We start from the raw sequence: 27022 nt of genomic DNA, 5'->3' as shown, positions 1-27022 counted from the left end.
CTGCAGGAAGGTTGGGGGTCTGATCCTATAAAGGCTGCGGGGGAGGGGGGAGGTTCAGGTCCTATAGAGGCTGCAGGAAGGTTGGGGTCTGATCCTATAAAGGCTGTGGGGGGGGGGGAGGCTCAGGTCCTATAAAGGCTGCAGGAAGGTTGGGGTCTGATCCTATAGAGGCTGCAGGAAGGTTGGGGGTCTGATCCTATAGAGGCTGCAGGAGGTGATGGGGGTTCTGGTCCTATAAAGGGTGTAGGGGGGGCTGGGGGTTCTGGTCCTATAAAGGCTGCAGAAGGGTTGGGGGTCTGATCCTATAAAGGCTACAGGGGTGGCTGGCAGTTCCCATCCTATTAAGGCCGCAGGAGGGTTGGGGGTCTGATCCTATAGAGGCTGCGTGGGGGGGGGAGGTTCAGGTCCTATAAAGGCTGCAGGAAGGTTGGGGTCTGATCCTATAAAGGCTGCGGGGGAGGGGGGGTTCTGATCCTATAGAGGCTGCAGGAAGGTTGGGGGTCTGATCCTATAAAGGCTGCGGGGGGGGGGAGGTTCAGGTCCTATAGAGGCTGCAGGAGGGTTGGGGGTCTGATCCTATAAAGGCTGCGGGGGGGGGGAGGTTCAGGTCCTATAGAGGCTGCAGAAGGGTTGGGGGTCTGATCCTATAAAGGCTACAGGGGTGGCTGGCAGTTCCCATCCTATTAAGGCCGCAGGAGGGTTGGGGGTCTGATCCTATAGAGGCTGCGTGGGGGGGGGAGGTTCAGGTCCTATAAAGGCTGCAGGAAGGTTGGGGGTCTGATCCTATAGAGGCTGCAGGAGGGTTGGGGGCTCTGGTCCTATAGAGGCTGCAGGAAGGTTGGGGGTCTGATCCTATAAAGGCTGCGGGGGGGGGGAGGTTCAGGTCCTATAGAGGCTGCAGGAGGGTTGGGGGTCTGATCCTATAAAGGCTGCGGGGGGGGGGAGGTTCAGGTCCTATAGAGGCTGCAGGAGGTGATGGGGGTCTGATCCTATAGAGGCTGCAGGGGGGGCTGGGGGTCTGATCCTATAAAGGGTGTAGGGGGGCTGGGGGTTCTGATCCTATGGAGGCTGCGGGGGGGAGGTGGGGGTTCTGGTCCTATAAAGGCTGCAGGAGGGTTGGGGGTCTGATCCTATAGAGGCTGCAGGGTGGGCTGGGGGCTCTGGTCCTATAAAGGCTGCAGGAGGATTCAGGGTCTGATCCTATAGAGGCTGAGGGTTCCAATCATAAAAAGGCTGCAGGGGGGGCTGGGGGTTTCCATCTTATAAAAGCTGCAGGAGGGTTGGGGGTCTGATCCTATAAAGGCTGCAGGGGGGGCCGGGGATTCCAATCCTATAAAGGCTGTGGAGGGGCTGGGGGTTCAGGTTCCTATAAAGGCCGCAGGAAGGTTGGAGGTTCCCATCCCATAAAGCTGACAGGAGGGATTGGGGGTTGCCTTCCTATAAAGACTACAGGGGGGGGCTGAGGGTTCTGATCCTATAAAGGCTGGGCTGGGGGGTTGGGGTGGATCTTTAGAGACCCCTCCAATGGGGCGCTGGTTTTGTGGATGGGGATGCAGGGACGCAGAGCAGATCAGGTGCGACGTTACCTTAATTGTCACCGGGTAATTAATCACCAGCAGGTAATTAAAAGAAGGCAGGGCGCCGTTTCTGTGGTTTTTACCTCTTCCACAGCAATGTAAGCTTGGGAGGGGGACACCTTCTGCCTTCTCCGCTGGCTGAGTTATTTCTGCACCCCATAATACTCCTCTTGTGGTCAATCGTTGGGCTTTCCATCGCTTGCCCCCTGATCATTGTGAGAATGGAAAAAATGCGTTAGAACTTACAAAATGGGGTTCCTGTCGAATGAGAGGCTGGAATTGAGCCCTCTGGAGAAGAACTTGTGGGTCCCGGTGGCCAATGGGGTGACAGTGAGCCAGCAGTGAGTCCTGGTGGCCAAAATGGCCAAAGGTGCAATGGTTGGCTAATGGTTGACCAAAGATTGAGCAACACTTGACCAACATTTGACCAGCGGTTGACTACAGATTCACCATGAGCCAGCAACGTGTCCTGGTGGCCCAGAGGCCAATGTTGTCCTGGTTGACCAGTGGTTGACCAGCGGTTGACTAACAGTTGACCGATAGTTGACCGTGAGCCAGCAGTGTGCCCTGGTGGTCTAGAAGGCCAATGGTTGACCAACGGTTGCCCAATGAATGACCAGTGGTTGACCAATAGTTGACCATGAAGCAGCAGTGTGCCTCAATGGCCAAGAACACCAATGTTTTCCTGGTTGGCCAATGGGTCACTAGCAGTTGACCAACAGTTGACCAACGGTTGACCAATGGTTGACCAACGGTTGACCAACAGTTGACCAACGGTTGACCAGTGGTTGACCAGTGGTTGACCAATGGTTGACCAATGATTGACAAATAGTTGACCAACAGTTGACCAACGGTTGATCAACGGTTGACCAACAGTTGCCCAATGGTTGCCCAATGGTTGCCCAATGGTTCACCATCAGTTGACTAACACTTGACCAACAGATGGCCAATGGTTGACCAGCAGTTGACCAATAGTTGCCGAACGGTTGACCAATGGTTGACCAACAGTTGACCAACGGTTGACCAATGGTTGACCAATGGTTGCCCAATGGTTTCACCATCAGTTGACTAACACTTGACCAACAGATGGCCAATGGTTGACCAACAGTTGACCAACAGTTGACCAACAGTTGACCACAAGCCAGCAGCGTGCCCCGTTGGCTCTGAAGGCTAATGGTTCCCTGGTGGCCACATCACAGAGCGTGGCCAGCAGGAGAGAGTGAAGGAGGAGAAGAGAAAGAGGGGAAGGGGGAAAAGAAAAAAGGGGAAAGGAGGAAAAGAGAAAGGGGAGAAGAAAGAAAAGGGGAAGGGGGGAAGGAGGAAAAGGGGAAGCGGAAGGAAGGAGGAAAGGGGAAAGGGAAGGAAGGAGGAAAGGGGAAGGGAAAGGAAGGAGGAAAGGGGAAGGGGAGAGGTGCTCCCCACTCTGCTCTGCACTGGGGAGCCACATCTGGAACACTGGGCCACATTTCCATCCAGAATCGCATCGGATCCATCGAAGCACCCCCTCTGCACACAGCTGTTATTTGAGACCGCCGCGTGGTTCTGCTGAGAGCCCGCTTTGCATACGCTGTGCTGCGATTATGAATATTTAAACGCTTCCATCTAGTTAAATTTCTGCCTCATTTACATACATTGGCATACTGCTTAATATAATGCACATGGGGAAGAGGGTGCACGTTGCATTTTTAATTTCCCTTCGAGAGGAATTGATTTTACGAGTGCCGAAAAGCTTTTTTTTTTTCCTACAGGAAAACAACTTGTTGGAGGTGGGGGGAGGGGGGTGTTAATTAACTGTTTGATGGGAAGAGCTGGCAGAACTTAAACCCTGACTTCACCTTCCTCTCCTGTGCTCCTTTTGATGATTCGGCTGCAGAAATCACACACGGCTCCAGGGCAGGGAAGGGTTTGCAGCTGACCATGTGGATTCTGGCACATCAGATTTGCCGTATAAAACGTTTCCAGCCCTGCAAGGGGAACGTGCGTGCTGCAAAGCAACTTGTTCTGTGTGTTCCCAGAACTCAGTGATCGGTGTTCCAGATGTTCCCAGAACTCGACGATCGGTATTCCAGATGTTGAACATGCAGGGAGAAGCGCACCGGGCTGCTCTTGGCTTCTGTGCTGCCAAACACACAAAACTTCCACGAATCTGATCTTAATTGTGGCTTTTAGCTCTTTTTTAAAGGCTCTCTTCCCCATTGCATCGAGGGCTGAGCTCTGCTGGGTTGAACTGCAGCACGGCCATCTGCTGTGTGCTCAGCAGCTCCACGTTCCTCCTGCCTCCCATCACCCACAGGAGCAAAATTCCACTGGCACAGATCTGATCTTAGGGGCACTGATATCAGCATCTGAATTGTTCCACTTAAAGGAGAGATTTGTGAGGTGCACGAGGTTGTGGTGATGCTCAAAGGCTGCCTGGACTTCAAGGACCCTTCCAGCCCAACCATCCCATGGTTCTGTGACCTTTCAGGACCATTCCAACCCAACCATTCTATGGCTCCATGACCTTTTAGGAACATTCCAACCCCACTGTCCCATGGTTCCATGACCTTTCAGGACCCTTCCAACCCAACCATTCTATGGCTCCATGACCTTTTAGGAACATTCCAACCCCACTGTCCCATGGTTCCATGACCTTTCAGGACCCTTCCAACCCAACCATCCCATGGTTCTGTGACCTTTCAGGACCCTTCCAATCCAACCATCCCATGGTTCTATGATCTTCAAGGACCCTTCCAACCCAAATGTTCCACGGTTCTACGATCTTTAAAGACCCTTTGAACCCGCTCTATGGGTCTATGATCTTTCAGAACCCTTCCAACCCAACCATCCCATGGCTCTATGATCTTCCAACCCATTCCACGATTCCATGATCTTTAAGAACCCTTCCAACCCATCCTATGACTCTATGAACTTTAAAGACCCTTCCAATCCAACCATCCTATGATGCAGTGACCTTCAAGGACCCTTCCAACGCAACCATCCTGTGGTTCTGTGTTCTTTCAGGACCCTTCCAACCCATCCTATGGTTCTATGATCTTTCAGGACACTTCCAATCCAATCACCCAATGGCTCTGTGCTCTTTCAGGACCCTTCCAACTATTCCTATGCCTCTCTGGTCTTTATGCCCTGCTTTCACCCACCCCACCCCGCAGTGCCATGGGCACGCTTCCAGCCATTCTCCCACTTCGAAGGGTAAATACAGCTCTATCCCAACACACAGATGTGTACTTTGCAGCTCTGGCAGTGCTGCTGCGATGCACAGAGCTCTTCCCGTTGCATTATTCACGAGCCCTCCTAGGCACAGCAGCCAGCTGCATATTCATCAGCAATACTGCATTATTCACGAAGTGTTGGCTTACACCGGGGGGAACACAATGCCAGCACGGAAGGCAAAAAGCTGGAGAGCAGAGGGCTGTGCCCTGAGACTGCAGAAAAACCATAAAAGAGAGCTGGGGGTTCTTTGTTGGGTGTTAGGAGCAATTTCTCTGCTGGGAGAGTGGTGATGCGTTGGTTGCAAGGAGGGGTGGGGGGGTCCAGAGCTCCACATCTGGAGCTGCACATAAAGAACTCCACATCCAGAGCTGCACATCCAGAGCTCCAAATCCAGAGCTGCACATCTATTGTTCCACATCCAGAGCTAAACATTCAAAGCTCAACATTCAGAGCTCCAAATCCAGATCTGCACATCCAAAGCTCCACATCCAGATCTGCACATCTATTGCTCCAGGTCCAGAGCTCCACAGCCAGAGCTCCAAATCCAGAGCTGCACATCCATAGCTAAACATCCAGAACTCCACATCCATTGCTCCAAATCCAGAGCTCCACATCCAGAGCTCCACATTCAGATCTCCACATCCAGAGCTCCAAATCCAGAGCTGCACAGCCAGAGCTGCACATCCATTGCTCCACATCCAGAGCTTCACATCCAGAGCTCCACAGCCAGAGCTGCACATCCAGAGCTCCACATTCAGATCTCCACATCCAAAGCTTCATATCCAGAGCTGCACAGCAAGAGCTAAACATTCAGAGCTCTACATTCAGAGTTCCACATCCAGAATTTCATATCCAGACCTCCGCATCCAGAGCTCCAAATCCAGAGCTGCACAGCCAGAGCTCCAAATCCAGAGCTGCACATCTATTGCTCCAAGTCCAGAGCTCCACATCCATTGCTCCACATCTAGAGCTGCACATCCAGAGCTCCATATCCAGAGCTAAACATCCAGAACTCCACATCGAAAGCTCCAAATCCAGAGCTCCACATCCATTGCTCCAAATCCAGAGCAGCACATCCAGAGCTGCACATCCATTGCTCCACAGCCAGAGCTCCAAATCCAGATCTGCACATCTATTGCTCCAGGTCCAGAGCTCCACAGCCAGAGCTGCACATCCAGAGCTCCACATTCAGACCTCCACATCCAAAGCTTCATATCCAGAGCTGCACAGCCAGAGCTAAACATTCAGAGCTCCACATTCAGAGTTCCACATCCAGAACTCCATATCCAGACCTCCACATCCAGAGCTCCAAATCCAGAGCTTCACATCCAGAGCTGCACATCTATTGCTCCAGGTCCAGAGCTCCACAGACAGAGCTCCACATCTAGAGCTGCACATCCAGAGCTCCATATCCAGAGCTAAACATCCAGAACTCCACATAGAGAGCTCCAAATCCAGAGCTCCACATCCATTGCTCCACATTCAGAGCTCCACATCCATTGCTCCAGGTCCAGAGCTAAACATCCAGATCTCCACATCCATAGCTGAATATCCAGAACTCCACATAGAGAGCTCCAAATCCAGAGCTCCACATCCAGAGCTGCACATCCAGAGCTCCAAATCCAGGGTTCCACATTCAGAGCTGCACTTCCATTGCTCCACATCCAGAGCTGCATATCCAGAGCTCTGCTTCCAAAGGCGATGGATTTTCCTAACAGCGTTTGGACATAAAACATCAAATTAATTGGAGGCTGTGGCAGGAAACTTCACTGCCACTCTCGACCGTGGACTGGTTGGATTGGAAGGGTCCTGCAAGGTCACCATGGGATGTTTGGGTTCGAAGGGTCATTAAAGCTCTCTACCACTCTGTATCCCATCGTGGAATGGGTTGCAAGTTCGTTGTTTTGTTTTTAGGGTTTGTTTTGTTTGTTTTGTTTTAATTAGGGCTGTGCTGGGTGGGGCTGTGAAGGAAATGATGGCGTTCAGCACAGCACCATGGGGAGCCGCAGTGGGATGGGGGCCACAAAACATCCCCCCCCAGCGACTCCCAGGCCTCACCTCTCCCTCACAAATCATTCCTGGGCCACATATCCCCCTCCCCCCCCACCAAAGACCCCTGGGCCACCCTCCATTGACCCCCTCCCACCCCACACGCCCCCGCAGGCCCCACCTAGAGCCCCTCACTACTACATGCTGCCCCCTCCAAAGCCCTGAGTGGGCCCCCCCACTACTCTATGATCCCCTTCGCCCACCTGCCGCCCCCCCGTCTCTGAATTCGGCACTCCCCCCTCCCCCGTCTTTAGGGCTGCGGTCCCTTTAAGAGCGCTCGGCCCCGCCCCCTCTGCGTGATGACGCAGCGCCGTGCGTGCGGCGCCCACTTCCGGCCCGCCGCCCGCCGCAGTGACAGGCAGCAGTCAGAGCGCGGCGCGGGCACAGCGGGACCGCCGCCCCCCGCCGCCGCCATGAACGGCAAAGGCAAGCACCGCGCCGCGCCCGGGGCAACTCCGGGGGTCACGCCGCGCCGCCGCTGTCACCACCCGGGGGTCGTCTTTTAAGGGGGTCGCGGCGCCTTTAAGGGCCGCGCCGCAGCAGCGGAACGGACCAATAGGAGCGACGCTACGGGGGGCGGGCGCGCGTGTTGCCATGGCGACGGGCGGCTCGGCCGGGGTTTAACCCTGTGTGCGCCGCGGGGGACCGCTTGGGGGGGAATCCCCGGATGACGTCACGAGGGGCTGCGTTCAACGCCAGGGGGGAGGGGCGGAGCGGAGACCCCAGCGGATGAGGAAGGGGGGGTGGGCCGTGGGGGGGTAAGGGGAGGTATTGGGGGGGGTTCTCTCTTTGCGGGGAGGTCGACAGGGACAGGGGGCGTTGGGGAGCCCCTCCTGGGGGATGGGTTGTGGGGGGGGGGGGGGGGGGCCGTGGAGGAGCGGTTGTTCCCTCCTCCAGTACTGGGATTGGGGGGGGGGGGGGGGAGCAGCTGTATCCAATGTCAGGGGGTGAATGGGAAGGGGAGACCCCCAGAGGGGCAACGGGGGTTCGAACCCCATGGCACGGGGAAAACACCCCCTGTACAGGGGGTCACCAATTGCGGGGAATTGGACCCCACCGAGGCAGGGTAGGAAGCGACCCCCACCCTCCCTCCCACCTCCCACCCCCCACCCCCCAAAACAAAGGGGTCAGAGCTTCCCCTCCCCCATGGCACTGCTCCCCGTGCTCCGCCCCATAGCCCAGCATGGCACAGGGGAGACCCTGGGGCTCAGCACCCACGGACCGGAGGGGGCCCCCCTGCTTTGCTCTGGATCCGCTATAACCCTGCAACCCCCCCCGCTTCCTTCCCCCAACCCCAGCGTTCCCCCCCCACCCCGTGTGCCCCAACCCCGGCCCGGAATCAGCTGCAGCATTCCCAGCAGCTGCCCTCATCGCTGAGATTTCATCACATTTCTTCACCAGACTTCCCCTTTCCCCATCTCCCTCCATCCGGCGCAGCACCGAAACTCCAAAACTCCACTTTCCCGTGGCCAGAACCCTCCCAGCCTCCCCAGCAGGGATTTGGGGGCTGTGTGTGGGTCGGGCTGTGACCTCCTCTCTCCCCCCATAGGGCAGTACCCCACGCAGCCCTCCTACCCCGTGCAGAGCGCTGCCAACCCCCCCGTGTACCCACAGACTGTGCCCCTCCCGCAGCCCCCGCCGTACACCGACGCTCCTCCTGCGTACTCCGAGGTGAGCATAGTTTATTTGCTTCTGAAATAATAAGAATTAAAAGCAAAAGCAAACGAACAGCACAACAGCAACTCTGGGTACGCTGAGAAATGCATTTTTCCTTTCTGCCTGGGGGACTTTTTGCTGCCCCGATTGCCACCCCCTTAATCTCTCCGTGAGAACTGAAGTCTGAGCACTTTTGTGTTTTTTTTGGAGCAGAGGTGGCACAGAGCCCCTGGGTGCAGAAAAAACAACAGGGTGGGGGGAAGGGGGAGGGAAATTTTATAAGAATCAGGGTGGGGGATGGCAGAGCAGGAGGGTGAAAGTCCACCTGGAGGCTGAGGAAGCAGATGGGTGTGTGGGGTCATAAAGCCTGGAATAACGCCCTGCCTCGTGGCTCTGTGCAGCTCTACCGTCCCAGCTTCGTCCCTCTGGGGGCTGCCACCGTCCCCACCATGTCGGCAGCATATCCAGGTGCATCTGTCTTCCTGCCCGTGGCCCAATCCGTGGCCGTGGGGCCCATCGGTTCCTCCGTCCCCATGGCGTATTACCCCGTGGGACCCGTCTATCCGCCGGGCTCCACCGTGCTGGTGGAAGGTGGCTTTGATGCTGGAGCGAGGTTTGGGGCTGGAGGCACCGCCAGCATCCCTGTGAGTACAGACTGACCCCAAAACCCCGCGGGGAGGAGACGTGCCTTGATTTCTGACCTGGGAGGCGGGAGGGTGGGGGGCACAAAACTGCAGCTGCAGGCTGACTGTACCCTTGGCTGCATCAACAGACTGGGGGCAATGGGGCAGGGAGGGGATTGTCCCCCTCTGCAGTGGGGCATGGAGGGGGGTCGTGCCCCTGTGCAGTGGGGCATGGAGAGGTTTGTCCCCCTGTGCAGTGGGGCAGGGAGGGGGTTGTCCCCCTGTGCAGTGGGGCAGGGAGGGGGGTCGTCCCCCTCTGCAGTGGGGCAGGGAGGGGGTCGTGCCCCTCTGCAGTGGGGCAGGGAGGGGGGTCATGCTCCTCTTCAGTGGGGCAGGGAGGGGGTCGTCCCCCTCTGCTCTGCCCTGGTGAGGTCTCATCTGCAATGCTGCCCTCACATCTGCCCCCCCCAGCTCAGAAGGATGGGGTGGGGGGGCTCTGAGCACCTTTCCAACCCCCCCATCCTATGGTTGGTGACCTCCCCCTCCCTCTCCCCATGCCCCCATCCCCCATCCCAACGCATCTGGGGATGTTCTCCCACCCTTCCAGCCTTGGTTTTGACCCCCCCCCCCACCATGCTCTGTATTTTGCAGCCCCCCCCTCCCGGCTGCCCCCCCAACGCAGCACAGCTGGCCGTCATGCAGGGAGCCAACGTGCTGGTGACGCAGAGGAAGGGCAACTTCTTCCTGGGAGGTTCAGACGGTGGCTACACTATCTGGTGAAGAAGGAAAGGGGGTGGGTGGTGGTGGTGGTGGTGGTGGTGGTAGTGGTGTTGGGGGGGGGGGGAGGGGGGGGGTTTAGGGTTAGGGGGTGGGGGGGGGCTACGTGTGTGTAAGGAACGGCGTCACGTACCGTCAGCACTTCTCACCATGTAACTGCTTCAGTCCTGTATTAACCTGAGGTCGCAGAGCCGAGGTGTCTTCCTGCTCCTGAACCCCACCACGGTCGCCATCCCTCCATCGGGGTTTGAGGGAGGGGGGGGGGGAGGGGAGGGGGTCAGCACCGCTGCCTCTTCTTTCATCCCAGGGGTTTTTGGTTGTGTTTTTTTTTGGGGGGGGTTGGGGCACACGGAGGGGGTGGGGAGCGGAGCACTGAGACCTGCAGCTCACAGAGCAGAGGTGCAGTGCATCCTTCGCCCAATTCCCTCTGCGGACCCCCCCACCCCCCCCCCCGTGGGATCCCAGACCCCTCCAAGTACGCTTGGATTTCTTTGCACATGTAGGTCTAATCAAAGCCATGCTTTGGTGCCAGAAACACGATGCAACTCATGTCAGAACATTTCATTCGATGCTAACTCTGCTTTTAGATGATGCTTAATAAGCAGGTTTTCCCCCCCCTTATTCCCCCCTTCCCCCTTTATTCCCTCTTTATTCCCCCCTTTATTCCCTCTTTATTCCCCCCTTTATTCCCTCTTTATTCCCCCCTTCCCTCTTTATTCCCCCCTTTATTCCCCCCTTCCCCCCTTACTCCCCCCTTCCCCCCTTATTCCCCCCTTCCCTCTTTATTCCCCCCTTATTCCCCCTTCCCCCTTTATTCCCCCCTTCCCCCCTTATTCCCCCCTTCCCCCCTTATTCCCCCCTTCCCCCCTCTATTCCCCCCTTCCCCCTTTATTCCCTCCTTATTCCCCCCTTCCCCCTTTATTCCCCCCTTCCCTGTATCCCCCCCATTGTATCCCCATTTATCCCCCCCTTTATTCCTTCCCTTATCCCCCCCCTTTATTCTCCTCCCCCCCTTCCTCCCCCTCCCGTTTTTCTCCCCGTTTTCCTTTGCCCCCTCCCCCCCACCCTTTTTTCCCCTCCCTTTTTCAACCCCTGACCCCCCCCCATCCCACTGTTGTCAAACAGGGGCTGCCCCCCCCCCACCCCCCCATCCCCACACAGTGTCCCCCCACCAACAGCAGCGTGAGGGCAGTGGGTCATTATAGGAACACACACTGCAGAACAGCCGGGGGGGTGCGATGGAGTCACAGTAGGGTGATGAAGAACATTTCAGGGATCCTCAATGTTTCCTTTTCCGTCGTCGTCGTCGTCGTTGTTTTACGAAGGAAAACAAACAAACAAACGAGCAAACAAAGATCAGAATTCAGATCTGTGTTATCAGGAGGTTTCGGTTGGGTGTAAAATCCGCGTCCCTCTGTGTTGTGTTCAACCATCGGCCGACTGTTAAAGGAAGATCCGCGTTCCGTCTCTCTCTGTATTCACTGTGGTGCACTTAACTTGTGGATTTTTTTTTTTTTTTATACTAAAAAAAAAAAAAAAAAAAGAAAAGAAGAAGAAACGAGAAAAAAAAAAAAAAAGAAGTAGAATAAAGACTTATTTTGAAAATTTGAATGCGGGAGCACGTTTGCATCACTTCTTCCCTCCCCCCCCCCCCAACCCCTCGTGGCTTCCACCCATCGCTGTTTTTTGCTGTAGCATTGCAGCTCTTCCCCTTTGCTGCCAGTTTTGCAAACTTTCTCCTCCTTTGGCTTCAGTTTGGGGCGTGATGTGAAGGGGGGAAGTTTGCTGATGGCATCAGGCTGAGCAGTGCGGTGGGAAGGAAGGGGTGCCATCAGAGGGACCTCGAGAGGCTGGAAAGGTGGGCTGGGTGAACCTGATGAGGTTCAACACGGCCGAGTGCAAGGTTTGGCACTGGGGCCGGAGGAATGGCAGGCATCCATACGGACTGGGAGCAGCGGGCCTTGAGAGCAGCCCTGCAGAAAAGGACCTGGGGGTCCTGGGGGGTGAAAAGCTGAACACGAGCCAGCAGGTGTCCTTGCGGCTCGGGAAGCGAATGGGATCCTGGGCTCCATCAGCAGAGGGGTGGCAGCAGGGACAGGGAGGTGATTGTCCCCCTCTGCTCTGCTCTCGTGAGGCCCCAGGGCTGGAGCCCCCAGGACAAGAAGGACAGGGAGCTGCTGGAGAGGGGCCAGAGGAGCCACGAAGATGAGCAGGGCTGCAGCACCTCCCTATGAGGACAGGCTGAGGGAGCTGGGCTTGTTCAGCCTGCAGAAAAGAAGCTGCGGGGTGAATCATTGCAGCCTTCAGCACCTCAAGGGAGCCTGCAGACAGGAGGGGAGTCAGCTCTTGGGAAGGGGAGAGAAGTGCAGGACGAGGGGAAATGGCTGGAGTTGAGGGAGGGCGGATTTCAGCTGGATGTCAGGGGAAGTTGTTTGCTGTGAGAGCGGTGAGGTGCTGGAACAGCTGCCCAGAGAGGCTGTGGATGCCCCGTCCATCCCTGAGGTGTTGGAGGCCAGGTTGGATGGGGCCCTGGGCAGCCTGGGCTGCTGTGAAACGTGGAGGTTGGTGGCTTTGTGGGGTTGGAGCTTCGTGATCCTTGAGCTCCCTTCCAACCCAACCATTCTGTGATTCGCCTCCCAATCAGCCATGCTAATGAGCCGGCCATGCTAATGACCCTGCTGCTAAACCCAGAGCAGAATCGCTCGATTGTGTGGCGAGATAAGGCAAAACAACAGCAATTCTTGGAGCGTTTGTCACTGGGTTGTATTGAAGGCACCCAAGGGAGGGGATGGGGTGCGGAGCTGCAGGCAGGCAGCAGCATGCCTGGCCTTCACCTTCCTCTGCCTTAATTAATAAATTACAGAGAAAAAGAAAAAGAAAAGCTGCCAGAGATCAGACTCCGGGTGGTTCAGGCGACGTGAAGATGGACCCTATATGAAATATTCCTCTTTCTCCTTGGATGGGTCATCCTCCATCTGCACGGCCGCGTCCTCCTCGGCCACCGGCTGCTCGTAGGTGAGGTAGCTGCCCTTGTTTCTGTACAGGTAGATGACGATGACCACCAGCACCGTCAGCAGGGTGAGGAACACCAGCGTGATGACCACTGATGGGAGGAGAGGAGAGGAGCGGCGTTCAGCCCCGTGCAGTGTATGGGGAGCACTGGGGGTGGTGGGCAGCCCCTACCTGCGATGACGGCAGTGTTGGCTGCTTCGTGGGGAGCTGGGGGGTGAGATTTCTTCAGCCCCGGCGTTGTCAGCTCTTCTCGTGGAATGGCAGAATGGTTCCAATCGGGTTGGATGAGACCTCTGAGATCACCCCCTCCCACCCAAATGCATCCCCACATCCCTGCAGCTCTGATTCCCCTCTTTCAATGGGGATGGTGACCCCTTCCCCTGCCAACTGCCGACCCACCCCACCGTGCCCACTCATCATTCAGATGGGGGACAACACCTCCAAGGTCAAATCCGACCCCAACCCATCGCACCACGGCTGGTCATTCAGGTCATGGAGTCGTTAAGGTTGGAGAAGACCTCTAACAAAGCACAAACCCCAGTGCTCAGCCCCTGCCCCAAGTCTTACCTGGGGGGAGCGTGGGCAGAGCCCCCTCCATGGCATCGGCGTGGGTGAGCTCGGGCTCAGGGCTCCTTCACAACTGTGGAGAGAAGGAAGGGACGTGGTTAATGCTGCCATGCAGTGGGACGGGAGGGGAGCAGCGGGCACCTGGGGAAAGCATCCGCATTTCGCCTTTTGCTCTGCAAGGTGAAGTTCTGCGGGGCTGCAACACCACCTTCACCCCCACACCCTCGCAGAGCCTCGCAAACCGCACACCAGGAGCTGCTGCAGCCCCAACCGCTCATCAGAGCTCCCTGCCATGCACCAACCCCATCCCACCAACCACCTCTGCGACCCCGAAAGCGGAGCTGCGCCGCTGCAGCCCGAGGGCAGCGACTCCTGCACCGGACACGAGTGACTCAGCGCTCTGCAAAGAGGCACCGCTAGATGTCAGGAGCAAATGCATCTCCCCCCAAAAAAGAAAATCGATCAGTAAGAAGAGCGAACTGAGCGGCAGGAGGAGCGGGGCGGGCACGGCTCACCACGCCGACTGGGGTTTGCAAAGCGCGGAGCAGCGCTGGCGTTGTTGGCCCCGCTGTGACTCGGAGCTGCTCGGCTCGCTGCTCCCAAAACGCAGCGCTTTGCGTTCCCTGCTCGCAGGGTGCAGCCGTCGGGGCTGCAGGAATTCAGCTCAGCCCCTGCGCTGCTGGGTGCGTGCACCATGCCCGCCCCATTCCCGTTCCCATTCCCGTTCCCATTCCCATGCTCATTCCCATTCCATTCCCAGTCCCTCAGCACCTGTGCCGCTGTGTGCACACATTCCCGTTCCCATTCCTTTCCCATTCCCATTCCATTCCCATTCTCATACTCTCAGCTCCTGCCTCACTGTGTGCACAAAACATTTTCACCCCATTCCCATTCCCATTCCCATTCCCATTCCCATTCCCATTCCCATTCCCATTCCCATTCTCATTCCAATTCCTCTCCCAATTCCCTCAGCCCCTACCCTGCTGTGTGCAGGCACCGTGCCCACTCCATTCCCATTCCTTTCCCATTCCCACTCCCATTCCCATTCCCATTCCCATTCCCATTCCCATTCCCATTCCCATTCCCATTCCCATTCCCATTCCATTCCCATTTTCATAATCTCAGCTCCTGCCTCACTGTGTGCACAAAACATTTTCACCCCATTCCCATTCCTCTCCTAATTCCCTCAGCCCCTACCCCACTGTGTGCAGGCACGGTGTCCACCCCATTCCCATTCCCATTCCCATTCCCATTCCCATTCCCATTCCCATTCCCATTCCTTTCCCATTCCCATTCCATTCCCATTCTCATACTCTCAGCTCCTGCCCCACTGTGTGCACAAAACATTTTCACCCCATTCCCATTCCCTCAGCCCCTGCCCCGCTGCATGTATGCTCCACGCCTGCTCCATTCCCAATCTATCAGCCCATCCCTCTGTGCACATAACATCCCCACTGCATTTCCATTCCCATTCCATTTCCATCCTCATTCCCATTCCCTCACAGCTCCCGCCCCACTGTGCACACACAACATTCCCACTCCATTCCCATTCCCACTCCATTCCCATTCTCATTCCCCTTCCCTCAGCCCCTACCCTGCTGTGTGCAGGCACGGTGCCCTCTCCATTCCCATTCCTATCCCCATTCCCATTCCCAGCAGCCAAACCCTATTTTACCAGGACCCCCCCCAGGCCCAACCCCTTCCCCCCCCAGGCTGCAGCGCAGCACCGGCCGGTCCGGATGGCGACAAACCAGTGCTAAACCAGTTTGTGGGGCACAAGGCAGCCGGTCCTGCAGGCGCTGCACAGCTCTGCACTGAGCACCGTGTGGGGCAGAGGTGTGGGGCTTGACTGCAGGGAATGTGCTGCAGAGCTGGGAGTGCTCATGGGATGGGAAATGCTCTCTTGTTTGCACTGCTGGGTGCAAAGGGGGTTGGGGGAGGGCTCTCTGGGTGAGGGTTTGTTATGGACGCAGCGTTGCTCTTTATTCCCTGTAACCTCCCTGGAGCCCTCGAGTGGTTCCTGCAGTGCAGCCATCCCAAAAACTCAACGCAGGGGATGCGTGGCACCATCCCACCTCCAAACCCAGGGGAGGGGCCCACGACCCCGCTGTGTTCTGCTCCATCTCATGGGATTCCCCCTCTCCTGACTCAGCGTTCGCTCTGCCTTCTGCAGGGCTGAGTTCCACCTGAGCCTCTCCATGAGCAAAACTCCATGCACTCGATACCCAACACCCCATACCCAGCACCCCATACCCAGCACCCCATACCCAACACCCCATACCCAGCACCCCATACCCAGCACCCCATACCCAGCACCCAACACCCTACACCCCATACCCACCAGCCCATACCCACCACCCTGTACCCAAAACCTCATGCACTACACTAAAACACCCAACACCCCATACCCAGCACCCCACACCTAACACCCAACACCCCAAACCCAACACTCCATATCCAGCACCATAGCATGACACTAAACGCCCAACATCCCATACCCAGCACCCCATATACAACACCCCATACCTAACACTCCATACCCAACACCCCATATCCAACACCATGCACCCACCACCCCATACCCATCACTCCATTCCCACCACCCACCACCCAACACCCTACACCCAACACCCAACACCCAGCACCTCATACCCAAAACCCATACACCCACCACCCCAAAACCACCACCCCATACCCACCACCCCACATCTAACACTCCATACCCACCACCATGCACCCACCACCCCATACCCACCACTCCATTCCCACCACCCTATACCCAACACCCTACACCAAACACCCAACACCCAGCACCCCATACCCAAAACCCATACACCCACCACCCCACATCTAACACTCCATACCCAACACCATGCACCCACCACCCCATACCCACCATTCCATTCCCACCACCCTATACCCAACACCCTACACCAAACACCCAACACCCAGCACCCCATACCCAAAACCCATACACCAACCACCCCAAAACCACCACCCCACATCTAACACTCCATACCCACCACCATGCACCCACCACCCCATACCCACCACCCCATTCCCACCGTCCCATTCTCACCCCCCAACACCCCACACCCATCACCCCAAGCACAAAGCACACCCCAAATCCCCCCCACTCCCCCATACCCGTGCCGGCTGTGCGGGGCTGCAGGCACCATGTGCTGCTCCTTGCAGTGCAGCGCAGTGTAATGCAGTGCAGTGCAGCGTCGGCCTCGCCCGGGCGTTCCCTTCCTGCCTCACCTTTCCAGTTCCACTGCCCCTGATGATGACAGAGCTGCAATTCCTCCTGCTTAACCCTTTGCTGGTGCAGGATGGGGCACCCTGCAGCGGCACGGCCCGTGCAGCAAAGTGCATTGCACACACGTGCAGCCTGTAGGGAGGTGGGGCACAAATCCCATTTATGAACCTGTCTGTAAGACCCACAGGAGCTGCCCCATGGGGAACCCCAAAGCTGCACCTCTTTGCAGCACGGAGGTTTGCATGGGATGCTCCAGCAGTGTGCAATGCCAGCTGCAATGCAAAGCCCCCAGATTTGGTGCTGGGGGTGGAGCTGTTGTGCACCCCATATCTGCACCTTTGCAGCACAGAGGTTGCTCCAGCAGTGTGCAATGCCTGCTCAATGCAAACCCCAGATTTGGTGCTGGGGATGGAGCTGCAGTGCACCCCAAAGCTGCTCCTTCACACCACAGAGGTTTGCACGGGGTGCTCCAGCAGCGTGCAATGCCAGCTGCAGTGCAAACCCCAGATTTGGTGCTGGAGATGGAACTGCAGTGCACCCCAAAACTGCACCTTTGCAACACAGAGGTTTGCACGGGGTGCTCCATCTGTGTGCAACACCTGCTGCAATGCAAAGCCCCCAACTTTGGTGCTGGGGTTGAAGCTGTAGTGCACCTCAGTGTCCCTACTTTGCAGCACAGAGGTTTGCATGGGGTGCTCCAGCAGTGTGCAATGCCAGCTGCAATGCAAACCCCGGATTTGGTGCTGGGGTTGAAGCTGTAGTGCACCTCAGTGTCACGACTTTTCTGCACAGTGAGTTTGCATGGGATGCTCCAGCAGTGTGCAATGCCAGCTGCAATGCAAACCCCATATTTTGTTCTGTGGATGGAACTGCAGTGCACCCCAAAACTGCACCTTTGCAACACATTGAGTTTGCACAGGATGCTCCATCTTTGTGCAACACCTGCTGCAATGCAAGGCCCCCAGATTTGGTGCTGGGATTGAAGCTGTAGTGCACCTCAATGTCACGACTTTGCAGCACAGTGAGTTTGCACGGGGTGCTCCATTTGTAAGCAATGCCTGCTCAATGCAAACCCCAGATTTGTTGCTGGGGATGGAGCTGCAGTGCACCCCAGTGCTGCACCTTTGCAGCACAGAGGTTTGCATGGGGTGCTCCATCTGTAATGGCAGCTGCAATGCAAAACCCATATTTTGTTCTGTGGATGGAGCTGCAGTGCACCCCAAAACTGCACCTTTGCAACACAGAGGTTTGCACGGCGTGCTCCATCTGTATGCAACACTTGCTGCAATGCAAAGCCCCCAGATTTGGTGCTGGGGTTGAAGCAGTAGGGCACCTAAATGTCACAGCTTTGCAGCACGTTGAGTTTGCACAGGATGCTCCATCTGTGTGCAACACCTGCTGCAATGCAAGCCCCCAGACTTGGTGCTGGGGTTGAAGCTGTAATGCACCCCAAAACTGCACCTTTGCAGCACAGAGGTTTGCATGGGATGCTCCAGCAGTGTGCAATGCCTGCTGCAATGCAAACCCCAGATTTGTTGCTGGGGATGGAGCTGCACTGCACCCCAATGCTGCACATTTGCAGCACAAAGTTTTGCATGAGATACTCTGTCTGTATGCAATGCCTGCTGCAATGCAAACCCCCAGATTCAGTGCTGGGGATGGAATTGAGGTCCAGAAAATCCGACCTCCTCTCTCAGTGCATTTCCAGGTGCTGGCGCTGCCCTCTGCCTTTATTTCAGCCCTGTGTTGTGAAGCACATTCCGGTTACGCGCAGTGATCTGCAGGCAGTCCCATAAAGCTGCTCCCCCTTCACTGCCTGCACTGCTCTGGGCGTGGGGGCCACAGAGTGGGGGTCACAGTGGGGTGAGGGATTCGCTGGTGTCCTGGGGGGGGTCACAGCTCACGTCCTGCTCCAGTGGTTCGGGTGTGCCTTGCTCATGGGGCCCTTCATCCGACCCCACCTGTGGGGATAGCAGCGATGCGTGGGGTGGGGGCTCATACCCTGATCCCCTCACTCTTCCCCCCACCCCCCCAAAACCCCATCTCTTTGCATAACCCTCACTCTTCCCCCCACCCTCTCATAAACCCCATCTCCTGACCCTCCCATCCCCAAATCCTTGAATCCAGCTGGGGTTCATCCCCCCCTCCCCATGTCCCTGAACCATGGACCACCCAGGTCCTGTGTCCTTGAATCAGACTGGGCCTATCCCCAGACCCCATCCCTGCACAAAGCTGGGGCTCATTTACAGCCCCCCCCCACCCTCCATCTCCTCTATGGGGGCTCTGAGAACCCCAGGGCATCACCCCATGTGCCTCCATGGGGTGCAGACCCCAGCACACCCTTCCAAACCCTCCTCCCAGTGCCCTGACTTGTGCTTTGCTCACCTCTGGGGACACATCCGTCCCCTCCACGCTCTCCTCTGATCCCTCGGGGGGTGGACCTTCCCCTGCCCCCTCCACAGGGCTGGTCTCACTGTCGATGCTGTCCCCACCATCAGTGCCATCGCTGCCCTCCGGAGCAGCACCGGTGGCTGCAGCGATGGCCTCGGAGAGGATCATGGAAGCCATGGATGCAGCGATGCCCTCCACTCCCCCCCCGTCACCCTTCTCTGTTTTGGGGTGTTCAGGGCACCCACTGCCCGCGGACACCTCCATCTCTTTGGGGCTGAGGTCGATCTCATGACTCTCCTCGCTGCACTCCGACTCCGACGCGGACCCCACACTCGCGGGTGAGGCTGGAGGGGGTCCAGGCATGGGGACACCCGGCTCAGCTGGACCCGGTGCTGCGGGGCCATTGGGGACATCCTCAGTGGCATCGCTGCCCGCACCAGGGGTCGTTGGTGTTTGCTCTGCTCCTGATGAGGGGTCCCAGTTGGGTGCCTTCTCCGGGCAAGGGTAGACGGCTGGGGGGCTGACGGGGGCCGAGATGAGCAGTGAGCGGCGGTTGCTGCATAGGGGAATGACAGATTGGGTTCAGTTCCTGTGAGACCCTAAATGCAGCTGGACACTGCTCTGGGGTCGTGGTGACACCGTGTCCCCAGCCCAAATTGCATCCCCGACCCAAATTCATCCCCAAGCATCCCATTAGCTTGGAGGGGCACCAAAGCCAAAGGTCCCAATTCGTCACCCAACACTGGGATGTGCTCAGCCCCAGTTCAGCCCTATAGCACCCAGCACCAGGAGAGGATCAGCCCCAATTCAGCCCTATAGCACCCAACACAAGATGATCAGCCCCAGTTCAGCCCTATAGCACCCAACACCAGGAGAGGATCAACCCCAATTCAGCCCTATAGCACCCAGCACCAGGAGAGGATCAGCCCCAATTCAGCCCTATAGCACCCAACACCAGGAGAGGATCAGCCCCAGTTCAGCCCTATAGCACCCAACACAAGATGATCAGCCCCAATTCAGCCCTATAGCACCCAACACAAGATGATCAGCCCCAGTTCAGCCCTATAGCACCCAACACCAGGAGAGGATCAGCCCCAATTCAGCCCTATAGCACCCAACACAAGATGATCAGCCCCAGTTCAGCCCTATAGCACCCAACACGAGATGATCAGCCCCAGTTCAGCCCTATAGCACCCAACACCAGGAGAGGATCAACCCCAATTCAGCCCTATAGCACCCAACACCAGGAGAGGATCAGCCCCAGTTCAGCCCTATAGCACCCAACACCAGGAGAGGATCAACCCCAATTCAGCCCTATAGCACCCAGCACCAGGAGAGGATCAGCCCCAATTCAGCCCTATAGCACCCAACACCGGGAGAGGATCAGCCCCAGTTCAGCCCTATAGCACCCAACATCTCAGTGTGTCTGCATTCAGCTCCATTTCATCTCCACAGCACCCACAGTTGGGAGATGCTCAGTCCCAGTTCAACCCTAAAACACCCAGTGTTGGGAGATGCTCAGCCCCAGTTCAGCCCTACAGCACCCAAAGTCTAGACATGCTCAGCTCCAACTCATCTCTACAGCACCCAGTGTTGGGAGGTGCTCATCCCTATAATACTCAATTTTGGGAGGTGCTCAGCCTCAGTTCATCCTTCTCCCACCCAACATCAAGAGATGCTCAGCCTCAGTTCAACCCTGAAGCCTTCAGCATCGGGAGGTGCTGCAATTCAGCCCTGTAACACCCAATACTGGGAGGTATTCAGCCCCAGTTCATCACCCAACGTCAGGAGATGCTCAGCCCCAATTCAGCTCTACAGCACCCAGTGTGAGAAGGTGCTCAGCCCCAATTCATCCCTACAGCACCCAATGTCAGGAGGTGCTCAGCCCCAATTCATCCCTACAGCACCCAATGTCAGGAGGTGCTCAGCCCCAATTCATCCCTACAGCACCCAACACTGGGAGGTGCTCATCCATCCCCATTGGTCACAGGCAGAAATAGAGGAAGGCATTACATCCACCCCCTTTTTGGGGGAGGGGGCTCTGGGGCACCATGGGACCCCCCTTACCTGGAGACACCTTTGATGATGAAGACTTTGCTGGAGTGCTGCTTGTCAAGTTTCCCCATCACCTCATAGAGGTCACGGTTGAGCTGCGTGGGGGGAGAGAAACTCATCAGAGCCCCCTGGGACATCCATGGGTGGGGCTGCATCCCACAAAAGGCAAATTTGGGTTAAAAAGAGGTCATATGGAGGCCGGAAAGCACCAGCTATGAGGAAATGGCTTCTCCCATCCTTCCTCTCCCTGATGCCCTTTGGGGGTATATTTGATCCCCACGGAAGAAGCAAAACTCGAAAACTCTTTCCATTTTTTTTTTCCCCACCATTGAAACGATGGATAAAAAGACTTTTTTTTCATCCCAAAACTTGGTGGTGAAGCAGCACTGCTCACTGCTGACAGCAGCACCGGAGGACTCGAGGCCATGTAAATCCCCATCAACCCCAGAGAGCGGCACAGCACCAGCAGAATGGGGAGGGGGGGGGGCGAGGGGGTGTCTGTAAGGGGGTTTTGGGGTCCCACCTTGCTCATCTCTTTGTAGAAGATGTCACGCAGGTTGGAGATGTTCTGGAAGATGGTGACGTAGCAGGCAATGCGGCTGCAGGGAGAAATGGGGCATGAGGAGGAGGGGGCCGGAGGGGTGCAGCCCTTGACCCCCATCCTTGGGGAGGGGGTAAATGGGGGGCATGAAAATGGGATGAATGGGGACGGTGCTTGGAACAGCGCTGCATCCCAATGGGGTGGGTTTTGGTGTGGTTTTTTTTTTTTGGGGGGGGGGGGTAGAGGGGGGAGTTGGAATGCTGCATGTGTGTTTGCAAAGCTTTTTCAGGGGGGATTTTGGGGAGGGGGCTGCGGGTTGGGTCAGCTCAGTACCTCCCATACAGCACGGGCAGCTCGTCCCGCAGCTCCCGGTTCAGCTCCTCGAACACCGCCTGCGCTCTGTTGAACTCCTCCTCAGCCTGGGGGGGGGTCCGGAGGGGTTGTGGGGGTTAGGGGGGATGTTAGTGGGGCACAGCCCTCTCCTGGAGCAGGCTTGTACCCACCTTGGCAATCTTGGCCTCGTCCTTTTTCTTGGAGTTCTGCAGTGCTTCCAGGTGGTGCCGTGCGCTGTCGTAGTCCACCAGTTTGCGGCCGCGTTTGGCGATGCGCTCCTGAGTGGGGCAGAGGGGGCTCAGAGAGATGGAAAAGTGCCGTGCTGTGCTGTGCAATGCTGTGCTGAGCCATGCCACGCCGTGCCATGCCATGCAATTCTGTGCCATGCTGTGCTGTGCCATGCCATGCCATGCCAATGGCCGCGCCGTGCCTTTCTGCACTATGCTGTGCCATGCCATGATGTACAATGTCATGCTGTGCCATGTGTCATCCGAAATCACGTGCCATGCCATGCCATGCCGTTCCATACCATGTTGTACAATGCTGTGTTGTGCCATACCATGCCATACCATGTTGTGCCATTCCATGTCACGATATACACTGTTGTACTGTGCCATACCAAGTCATGGTGTGCCATGCCGTGCAATGTTGCACCAGGCCATGCTGTTCCATGCTGTGCTATGCCTTTCCATGCCATGCACTGCCACAGCATGCCGTGGTATGCAATGTCATAATGTGCCATACCATTCCATGCCATGCTGTACTGTGCTGTGCCATGCCATGCAATGCTGCACCATGCCTTGCCATACCATGCTGTGCCATGCCTTTTTGTGCCATGCCATGCTTTTCTGTGCCATACCATGCCATATCGTATCATGCCTTGCCACTCCTTTCTATGCTGTACCGTGCTGTGCCATGACTTTCTGTGCCATGCCATGCCATGCCATATCATATCATGCCATGCCATTCCTTTCTATGCTGTACCATGCTGTGCCATGCCATGCCATACCATGCTGTGCTATGCCTTGTTGTGCCATCCCATCCCATCCCATCCCATCCCATCCTATACCATACTATGCCATGTCATGCCATGTTGTGCCGTACCACACATTACCATACCACGCCATGCCCTGCCACAGCACACCATCCCATCTCATCCCATCCCATCTCACCCCATCCCACCCCATCCCATCCCATGCCATGCAGTGCCACGCCACTCCATGCCACACATTCACACCCCACATGCCTTAATGTCCCCAAACTGAGCCAGGTAGTTCTCCATCAGGCGCAGCGCCTGGTCGCCCAGCTTCGCCTCATAGTCTTCCCACAGCAAGTCGTTGCTCTACAGGAGGGAAGGGGATGGGAATCGGGGACGTGCCGGGCTCTGTCCCCGTGGACTCATCTCCGTGACCCCAACCCTCAGGGGACAGCAGTGCTCACGTCTGCGATGGCCTTCAGCTCCACGTGTCCGTCCCATTCGCTGCTGTAGATCTCCTGCAGCGTTTCGGTCACTTTTCGTGAGCTCTCGTGCATCACTGCAGGGATGGGGGGGTTGCAAAATATGGGATCGTGGTGAGGAAATGCACCTCAGGGCCTGACAACCCCCCCCACCCTTCCAACTCCCCCGAATGCTCTGTGCTTCACTGCCCAGGGTGTGCAAAAGGGGCACTGCTCTGTACCTTTCACCGCGCCAACAAAAGCCTTCAGGTCTTTGTAGAGTTTGTTGCCTTCATTCTGTAAAGCAATTGTATTGAGGGGGGGGAAGGGGGCAGGTTGGAGCCCCTGGGGTGGGGAGTACAGATAGGGTGTGGGGAGTGGGGGTGGGAGGAATGGGATGGGGGTGCATTGGGGATGGGATGGTGATGGTGTGGGGGTGGCACTGGGGTTGGATAGGGGTGAAACAGGGATGGCATGGGGGTGGCACTGGGGTGGGGTGGGGATGGAGCAGGGACGGGATGGAGGTGGCACTGGGGTTGGATGCGGATGGAACAGGAATGGCATGGGGGTGGAACTGAGGTGGGAATGGGGATGGGAAGGAGATGGAATTGGGGCGGCACTGGGGAGAAATGAGGATGGGATGGAGATTGCATTGGAGTGATGGTGGGGTGGGATGGGATGGGATGGGAGGGAGGATGGTACAGGGAAGGGATGACATGAAATGGGGATTACACCAGAATGGAACAGGGGCAGCACAGGGATGGCCATTGGGATAAAATGGGGATGGAGTAGGGATAGCATGGAGATGACGTGGGGATGGTACAGGGATGGAATGGGAATGGCATTGGGGTGACATGAGGATGGCATTGGAATGATATGACGGGTCAGGGATGACATGAGAGTGGTGCAGGGATGGGATGGGAATGGTACAGGGATGGCATGGGGATGGCATTGGCATGATGTGCAAATGGAATAGGGATGGCATGGGGGTGGTGTGGGGGTGGAACAGGAATAGGATGGGGATGGCATGGGAATGAAATGCAGATGGTGTGGAGATGGAGCAGGGGTGGAAGGGGAGGACTTGCAGGTGCCATGGGGATGAAACAGGGGTGGCATTGGGATGATATGGAGATAGCATAGGGATTACATGAGGATGGAATGGGGATGGTATGAGGATGGAACAGGGAAGTCACAGGGATGACATGCAGATGACATGGGGATGGCACGGAGTGTCCCTCTCCCCCCAGTCCCCTCTGCCCCCTGGTGCCACCTGCTGCAGCTGGAAGTTGTTCGCGCTCTGCTCAAACTGCTCGTCTTTGGTTTCCACGGTTTTGCCCAACTTCTGCAGAACCTGGGATGGAAAGGGGAGCATGTCAGCATGGAGAGTGGGCAAAATGCTGGAAGTGCCCCAAAGGGTGCCCAGGATCTGACTGTCTCAATGCGGAGCCCACCTGAACTGAGCTGTGCTTGAGGGATGCCAAACTTCTGCCCATCCCTTAATGCTCTTTATTTTTAGAGGAAATCTGTGGATTTGGGGAGCCAAACCAACACGGTGTATCCCCACTCAACACTGCCTTCATTTGTGAAATTCTACGGATGCAGCCCTGCGCTCCCCCCTGCACAGGTGCATTGGGATGACATGAGGATGGTATGGGGATGGAACAGGAATTGAATGGGGAAGGGATGGGGATGGAACAGGTACGATGGGATGGGGATGGTGTGGGAAAGGAACAGGGATGAGATGGAGATGGAACAGGGATGGTGTGGGGGTGGTATGGGGATGGAAGAGGAATGGGATGGGGATGGTATGGGATTGGAACAAGGGTAGTGTGGGGATGGAACAGGGATGGGATAGGGATGGTGTGGGAATGGAAGAGAGATGGGACGGGGATGGCATTCGGTGGTGAATACTGATGCAAATGAAGCCCTAAAGTGTTGCCCCAGTGGGAATTGGTGACACTGTTGCGAGGAGGAAGAAGAGGAATAGCTGTGGGTGAAGGCCACCCCAATGTCCCCACCGCAGAACCACGGAAGCGTGTCCTGGGCTGATATAGTCACGGAAGAGCTGAATTTAGCCCTAATGAGGAATCATGGGAGCTGCTCCTTCCATTGTTGGGGTTGAAATGTCCCCAAACCACGTCCAATCGCCCCATTTCAGCCCACTTCCGCAGCCCTTCCCCCCGCTTCCTGCCACAGGCTGCACCCGCACTGCGGGGCCACCCTGACCCCGAGTTCTGTTGGCCCTGGGGGACGTGGGGACAGTCCCATGGAACCCCCTTCCAGCATCACCCACCCCATGGCCTGCCCCACAAGTACTTCTGGGGAGAAAATCCCACTTCATGAAGCATTTCAGGGGGCACTGAGGAGCGGATTGCAAAACTGAAGCCTTGCAGCACCGTGGGGCACCCAACCGGATACCCATGGGAGGAGAGAGGTGCGTGGTGAGCACGGCCCATCGGGGCTGCCCCACCTCACCCTGCAAAAACCCAACCGAAAAATGAAAGTCGAGGGCGGTGAGGCCATGCCCTACCTTCTCCTGTGCCCGGCTGAAGTGCTTCTGGACCTGCTTGGCGAACAGCCCGGCCCCGCTCTTGCCCTCAGCCATGGCTGCTGATGGCTGCAGGGTTCTGCTTGCAGCATCAGCTGTGGTTTGGTGTCAGCTGCGGAAGTTCGAAGCGATGCATCCGCTGAGCTCGGGGCACCCCCGAAACACCCAACCACGGGGTGGGAGGGGAAGGGGAGAACACACAGTCGAGCCATGGCAATTCTCACCCACGTTTCTGTTTTGAGTTTCAATTTTGCTTTTGGAGTCACTTCTGCAATTCTTTGCTGTTTGTTTCCCACCTCGAGCACCATCAGCCACTCACCAGTGGGGTGCGTGGATGTGCTTCGACCCTACAGCACTGGGCGAGGTGATACCAGCACCACATCCATCCCCTCTCATTGCAAATGAATTTGCTCTGGATGTCATCGAGACCAATGGGGGTGTGGGGAGCACGAGGCACTGTGGGACACGGGGGTGGCATGGGGAGGGGTTGGGGATGGGGGTGGTGTGGGGGTGGAATGAGAATGGGCATGGGATGGGATAGAACTCGGGTGAGTTGGAAATGGAATGGGGATGGGGATGGGATGGGGACTGTAGCAGAGTTGAGGGACTGGGAGAAGTCCTTCCCCTGACAACTTCCTGCTCCTCAAGGGAGCAATTTTTCCCTTCTTTCACCCAAGGACACTTTGGCTTTCCAGGTCTGGTTGCTTTTTCCAAGACTCTGTGCAAGGCAGAAAGGGATCTGGCCAAAGGGAACCTGACAAAAGGGATACTCCAAAAGATGAGATTGGAGAAGAATTGCCTTAACGCAGGCAAAAGAGGTGGGGCAGGGCATCCCCAGCCTTGCTGAGGAGAAACAACAGCCAGCTCTCACTGAAGAACAAAATTTATTGATGCCAGCTTTGAGACATAAATGTCCCCAGCTGAAATGCTCAATGTCCACATTCAGGGCTGGGGTTGGGGTTCTCCTCCTCCTGCTGCTTTGTT

At 56.7% G+C, this 27022-nt stretch overlaps 3 protein-coding genes across 7 annotated transcripts; 1 reads left to right on the top strand and 2 right to left on the bottom strand.

Moving 5' to 3' along the window:
* Nucleotides 1-7138: 7138 nt before the first annotated feature.
* Nucleotides 7139-9970, top strand: DAZAP2 (DAZ associated protein 2). The gene is made up of 4 exons (XM_090128328.1): nucleotides 7139-7265; nucleotides 8389-8510; nucleotides 8897-9139; nucleotides 9770-9970. The coding sequence occupies exons 1-4, from the start codon at nucleotides 7139-7141 to the stop codon at nucleotides 9896-9898; spliced, it is 621 nt and encodes a 206-aa protein (XP_089984454.1). The 3' UTR covers nucleotides 9899-9970.
* Nucleotides 9971-11929: 1959 nt separating this feature from the next.
* SMAGP (small cell adhesion glycoprotein) lies at nucleotides 11930-18507 on the bottom strand. 5 transcript variants are annotated; one of them, XM_090128330.1, is made up of 4 exons: nucleotides 18419-18507; nucleotides 13475-13547; nucleotides 13079-13153; nucleotides 11930-12998 (listed from the first exon to the last, which is right to left on the bottom strand). In XM_090128330.1, the coding sequence occupies exons 2-4, from the start codon at nucleotides 13503-13505 to the stop codon at nucleotides 12826-12828; spliced, it is 279 nt and encodes a 92-aa protein (XP_089984456.1). In that variant the 5' UTR covers nucleotides 13506-13547; nucleotides 18419-18507; the 3' UTR covers nucleotides 11930-12825. The 5 variants fall into 5 exon arrangements, with proteins under 5 accessions (XP_089984456.1, XP_031459124.1, XP_089984455.1 ...); XM_031603264.2 differs by lacking the exon at nucleotides 18419-18507 and adding an exon at nucleotides 16622-18319; XM_090128329.1 differs by lacking the exon at nucleotides 18419-18507 and adding an exon at nucleotides 16736-18319.
* BIN2 (bridging integrator 2) lies at nucleotides 18431-26175 on the bottom strand. The gene is made up of 11 exons (XM_031603261.2): nucleotides 26021-26175; nucleotides 24761-24841; nucleotides 23733-23787; nucleotides 23494-23588; nucleotides 23300-23395; nucleotides 22224-22331; nucleotides 22054-22139; nucleotides 21703-21778; nucleotides 21192-21274; nucleotides 19119-19680; nucleotides 18431-18694 (listed from the first exon to the last, which is right to left on the bottom strand). Exons 1-11 carry the CDS (start codon nucleotides 26093-26095, stop codon nucleotides 18587-18589), a joined length of 1425 nt encoding a protein of 474 aa, XP_031459121.2. The 5' UTR covers nucleotides 26096-26175; the 3' UTR covers nucleotides 18431-18586.
* Nucleotides 26176-27022: the final 847 nt, after the last annotated feature.

This window comes from Phasianus colchicus, chromosome 33 (assembly GCF_987193195.1).
Source record: "Phasianus colchicus chromosome 33, bPhaCol1.hap1.1, whole genome shotgun sequence".
In the NCBI taxonomy this organism is placed as follows: Eukaryota; Metazoa; Chordata; class Aves; order Galliformes; family Phasianidae; genus Phasianus; species Phasianus colchicus.
Note: the sequence above shows the minus strand (reverse complement) of the source record. Positions and strands in the feature narration are given on the sequence as shown.